The sequence below is a fragment of the Penaeus vannamei genome, chromosome 28 (genome assembly GCF_042767895.1).
Source record: "Penaeus vannamei isolate JL-2024 chromosome 28, ASM4276789v1, whole genome shotgun sequence".
Lineage (NCBI taxonomy): Eukaryota > Metazoa > Arthropoda > Malacostraca > Decapoda > Penaeidae > Penaeus > Penaeus vannamei.
In genome coordinates, this window is record NC_091576.1 from 12,610,132 (window position 1) to 12,616,492 (window position 6,361).

A 6,361-nucleotide genomic window follows, 5' to 3' on the forward strand; every position below is an offset into this window, starting at 1 on the left:
TTACTAAAAGGCCTTCGGCATATTCATGTGCGGATGTGTGCTTGAGGTGGCGCGGTGTGTGTGTGTATGTGCGTGTACGTGTGCGTGTGTGTGTGTGCGTGCATGCGTGCGTGTGTGTGCGTGCGTGCGGGTGTGTGTGTGTGGGGGGGGGGGGGCGTGCGCGTGTGTGTGTATGTCTGTGTGTGCGTGCGTGCTTGCCTGTGAGCATTAATTAGCATGTTTTGTATGAGTGCATGTGTATATGTAAATGTATGTTTGTGTGTGTGTTTACATAAATGATTTTTTTCCTAATCGTTTTCCTTGGAAGTGGCATACCGTAAGAAGAAGGAGTATATCCTTCCGTATGGTAACTAGTTGCTGAAGGGTATAGAAGCAACCAATCAGGAGGCTCGTATGGATGACATCATACTCTACGGCCAATCAGAGGGTCGAATTCGCAAGGCGTCAGCACACACCCCCAAAACCCCTTGCTTATGAATTACTTGTTTATTTCATTTGCGTTCTCATCAAAATCTGTTTAAATTCTAAAAGTAGTCTTAAGGTCATTATACAAAACGAACTAGTTATAAAGGTTTAAACACAGCGTTATCCATAAATTACCCATAACAAGTTCTTGGCAACCGGATATATGAAAGTTGGCTCCCTCTCAACCTCGCGCGGCAGCAGTCAACCTGCACAACTTGAGCAAGGAAGTTGTAGAGTTAGTGTCCCTTAGCAAGAATCCTCATCATCATGAAGTCTTTCGTTGATGTACCTTCCGACAGCCATTTCCCCATCCAGAATTTGCCCTACGGAATATTCTCAACTGCTGACAACGTAAGTTCACTGTAAAATATTTGATGGTGCAGACAATGTTGGGCAGATGTGTGTGGAAACCAGTTTTGCCGATATTGATTGCTGTTTTTAACATATTTCCTAGGATGTCATACTATAATTTTGTTAAAAATAGAGTTTAAAGTTCATCTTCTTGTATTAGCAATATATTCATTAACATATTCTCATGTTTTTCGCATGTTATTATTGTTTAGTTATTATAACGAGGTTGGTGATGACCTTGAGTGGAGTCTATCCTCGGGCGTGAGACATGTTAATAAGTCTACCAACGCCTTATATATAACATGTCTTGGTCCAAGACTAATTTTCGATAGTGTAACGCAGTCGTTTCCAGCCTTTCATCAGTAATATAACTTGGCATTATTTAGATATAGAAAACTATGCAAGCGAATGAGATTTGTTGATGACATCAAAAATTCGGGACAATCTAAATCAAAAGGGACTTGAACATTATGTTAAAAGTGGCATTAGAAGGATTGTCCGTTGGATAGCAGTTTTTAAGGAGTTATGGCTTTGTTTTAACTTATTACATATAATTGTCTGGTTAGTGAAGAACTGCAATATTACTTGTAAGGACTTGGTTGCAGCATCACTGGAGTATATATACAATAAAAGGCTATACTAGATATAGATATACCCTGGCAAATATATATATATATATCTGAGAAATAACATTGAATAAATTGCACACATGCACACACACACACAGACATGCGCGCACACACACACAGACATGCGCGCACACACACACAGACATGTGCGCGCACTCACACACAGGCATGCGCGCACTCACACACAGACATGCGCGCACGCACACAGATATGCGCACACACACACAGACATGCGCACACACACACACACACAGACATCTGCGCGCACACACACAGACATGCGCGCGCACACACACAGACATACGCGCGCACACACACAGACATGCGCGCACACACAGGCATGCACATACACACACAGACATGCACACACACACACACACACAGACATGCACACACATGCACACACATAGACACACACACACACACACACACACACACACACACACACACACACACACACACAGTGACACACACACACACACGTACGCACACACACGCACACACATATACGCACACACATATATGCACACACACATACACACACACCACACACACACACTTATGCACATACACACACATGAACACACACACACACACACGAACACACACACACACATGCACACACACACACACATGCACACATGCACACACACATGCACACACACATGCACACACACATGCACACACACACACATACATGCACACACACACACATGCACACACACATACATGCACACACACATACATGCACACACACATACATGCACACACACACACATGCACACACACACACATGCACACACACACACGCACACACACACACATGCACACACACACATATGCACACACACACATATGCACACACACACACATGCACACACACACATACACGTACACACATACACACACACACACACACACACACACATGTACACACACATGCACACACACATGCACACACACATGCACACACACACACACATGCACACACATACACACACATGCACACACACACACACATGCACACACACACACACATGTACACACACACACACACATGCACACACACACACACACATGCACATACACACACACGCACACATTGTGAATTTTTAATTACATGGTAATCCATGACATCACAGTCGATAATTTTTCAAGATTACCAGATTTAGGGCATATTATGCCCTTTTACACTAATAGAAAATAGTTAGCATTTATTTTTCTGATGATAATTTGATCTTATAAAGGAGATATGAAGTTTACAATTTTTTTTTCTGGCTTATATACAGGCTTTAGTTGTTCCTTCACTACATGTTCTATCCTCTCAATCCAACAAGAAAAATGGAATAACACAGGTAGCCAATCACAACACGAGAGTTGTAACCAGTGAGCGTATTTAGAAAAACAAGAATTGGAAAATCCAACAGCCCTGCTCTGTATCTTACCACCCTCGTACAACTACTCTTCTCGCCTCTGAACCTATGATGCACATTACTCGATGTTGTCAATATACAATGCGTATATGCATATAAACATATACATATTTAAAAACACTTACACTCACAATATCATACATAGTTAACAAACCAGTATGGATTTTATTTATTTATTTATTTATTTTTCTCATTGGTTTCCAGGAGACCCACCGCATTGGAGTAGCAATTGGGGACTTGATTTTGGATTTGTCAGTTATTTCTCACTTGTTCTGTGGACCAATCCTTGTTGGCCATCAGCATGTATTCAAAGGGGTAAGTTTTCTTCAGTTCATTTATTATCACATCATTTTTAATTATAGTTTATTTTATTTATTTATTTATTTTCATATTGTTCTCACATTATTATTTTTTCATTCTAATTATCGCTTTTTTCCCTCAGTGTAGTCAGATTTATTGTTCTTTGCATATGTTTATATTTTTACAGTGTTTCCTATTCCTTCATGTTCTAGAGTAACAGTTGCTAGCCTTGCCTCAGAATATGATGGAAAAGTCTTGTATTTAACTTATATATGAATTATTCCACATCCAACTGGTTATAATATATGGATCTTATGCATGTGTTTCAGCCAACTCTTAATGCTTTCATGGGCCTAGGACTTGCTGCATGGAAAGAGGCAAGAGCAACCCTCCAAACACTACTAAGTGAAGAGAACCCCATATTGAGGGATGACTGTGCATTGAGAGCAAAGTAGGATTTTTATTGCATCAGATTGTGAATGATGGTTGTATGCTTTTTGTGCATAAGTGTAATTGTGCACATAAGAGAATATATATTGTGTAGTTTCATATTTATAAATGTCATAGCATATCAAAAACATTTTACATTCATTTCCCATTCACTTTCAGAGCATTTGTCCCTCAAAATGCAGCCCACATGCACCTCCCAGCCACCATTGGAGACTACACTGATTTCTATTCATCCATTGACCATGCTACTAATGTTGGGATCATGATGCGTGGAAAGGAAAATGCTCTTATGCCTAACTGGTGAGTGTTTTTGTTGCATAACTAATGAGGTCTCTTCTGAGAATGCTTATTAATTTTGATATACCAGCAAGATAATTTTTCTTGAAAATAAGATTTTTTTACTCCTCTCAAACTATAGCCTTTTATTCTTTTCAGTTAATTCACTTAAAATAGCTGCACATTTTCTAAATAATTAGGTAGAAAGCAAATAGCTGGATTTAAGAAAATTTCCTTCATTACTCAGGAAATATCTTCCTGTTGGTTACCATGGCCGAGCATCTAGTGTGGTGGTATCTGGCACCCCGGTCCGACGGCCCAATGGCCAAACTAAGCCAAAGGATGATGAGCCCCCAACATTTGGACCGTGCCGTCTCATGGACTTTGAGCTTGAAATGGCATTCTTTGTTGGGCCTGGAAATAAGATGGGAGACCCTATCAAAGTCCAAGATGCCCAGGAACACATCTTTGGCATGGTGCTCATGAACGATTGGAGTGGTAGGTTGATGTTTCTTGTGGTTATGGATTAATAATGTTAGGGTGTTACCAGTAAAATTAGATATATCAACTTCATATACATATATGTTTTACAGTTTTGGCTATGAGTGTGAAAATGTTAATGTACAGGCATTACTTTGATTACTTAAGTAAAAGAGTAAGATCAGTAATGACACATCTACGTAATTGAAATACTCAACTTTGTTTTTTATTTAAGCGAGAGACATCCAGAAATGGGAGTATGTGCCTCTTGGACCTTTCCTGGCAAAGAACTTGGGCACCACCATCTCTCCATGGGTAGTTAGCATGCAAGCTCTTGAACCATTTCTTGTTGATAACTACTCCCAAGACCCTGAACCCTTCCCTTACCTGAAACACAATGACAAATTCACATATGATATTAAGCTGGAAGTTGGCATCCGACGTAAGTGGGAATATATGATATACTTCATCCATTATAATGATAATAAGTAAGCAATTGAGATGTGAAGAATATATCAGAGGCTTGAATTGGTGAATGTTAACTTGCATTTTCAGAAGTTTTCCTTTCTGTTATTCCCAAGTTTTAGAGAGAAAAACTAATGAATAAATAACTTGTATTGTTTGTGCAGCATGGGATATAACCAAAAATTTCATGTTTAATGAACATAGTAATTATAGTCTGTTTTGTCAACTCTAACTCTCTTTGCATATTCCAGCTGAAGGTAGTAATCACCTAGGAACAGTCTGCCGTAGCAACTTCCGATACATGTATTGGACAATGAAACAACAGCTGGCTCACCATACCATCACAGGCTGTAATGTCAGGCCCGGAGATCTTATGGCTTCAGGAACAATTTCTGGATCAGTTAGTAAAAATATGCCTTTAGAAATAATTTTATTTGGAAAGGAAAAGTTTTATCAACTGGAAAGAGATGCAAACTAAACAGAGATTTCATGTTTGTGATCCTAATATATATTATTTTCAGAGTGAGGAATCTTTTGGCTCGATGCTGGAACTCTCATGGAAGGGCAGCAAAACAATTGACCTTGGCAATGGAGTTACTCGGAAATTCCTTCAGGATGGAGATGAAGTTGTTATATCCGGGTACTGTCAAGGGGATAGTTACAAGGTTGGCTTTGGCAATTGCACCGGCAAAGTGCTTCCTGCACATCCTCTTTAGACTTTGGCTGCAACTGACTTGCACTGGGATGATAAGGATTAGCAGCTTGATTTAGAAAAATAAAAATCTTTAGTTCTAGCAGATCCCTAATTAAAAACTAATAATATATATATATATATATATATATATATATATATATATATATATATATATATATATATATATATATATGTAATGTTATATTTTACATGGTATGATTTGTCACCAGGCTCAAGTATTAAGTGAATGTTTTGAATATTTACCATGGTAATATCACTGCATGTAAATGCTGAAGATAGTTGTGAATATCTTTAATGTATTTTTCTAGCTTTTGATTATAGATTGCGATATGTTGGGAAATGTTGCAGTACTTCAATAAATGTCTAATAACTTTTTGATTATCATTTTGTTTACATCTCATGCATTCCATTGAAGTTGATGGCCATGCATTTAATAAGAAAGAATTGTGCTAAAGTATTTGGTAAGCTTGTATCACAGTATTACACAGAACACATCATGTCCAGTGACAGACAGAAACAGCAATCTTTACCCAGATGTTGCCAGATGCATGAGAAAAATACACACATGTAAGGCCTGTAAAACTATACCTACCTCAAAACCTTCATTTACCTTGACAATCCATTTTCATTATTATGTAGATACAAATTTGATGCATGTGTATACTTACAAATATACTCACAAATACACATTTACACAACATACATAAACCATGGACACAATGACTGATACAAAATTGCAAATGTGCTGAACTTTATGATGTACAAAAATTTGGGGGACCAGATGTTGTAAAACTCAT

General features: G+C 38.4%; 1 protein-coding gene across 1 annotated transcript; it reads left to right on the forward strand.

Moving 5' to 3' along the window:
* The first annotated feature begins 643 nt into the window (after positions 1-643).
* Faa (fumarylacetoacetate hydrolase) lies at positions 644-5,936 on the forward strand. Its single transcript, XM_027356309.2, has 8 exons — positions 644-816; positions 3,083-3,193; positions 3,508-3,629; positions 3,788-3,928; positions 4,152-4,402; positions 4,620-4,826; positions 5,101-5,249; positions 5,371-5,936. The coding sequence occupies exons 1-8, from the start codon at positions 733-735 to the stop codon at positions 5,563-5,565; spliced, it is 1,260 nt and encodes a 419-aa protein (XP_027212110.1). The 5' UTR covers positions 644-732; the 3' UTR covers positions 5,566-5,936.
* Positions 5,937-6,361: the final 425 nt, after the last annotated feature.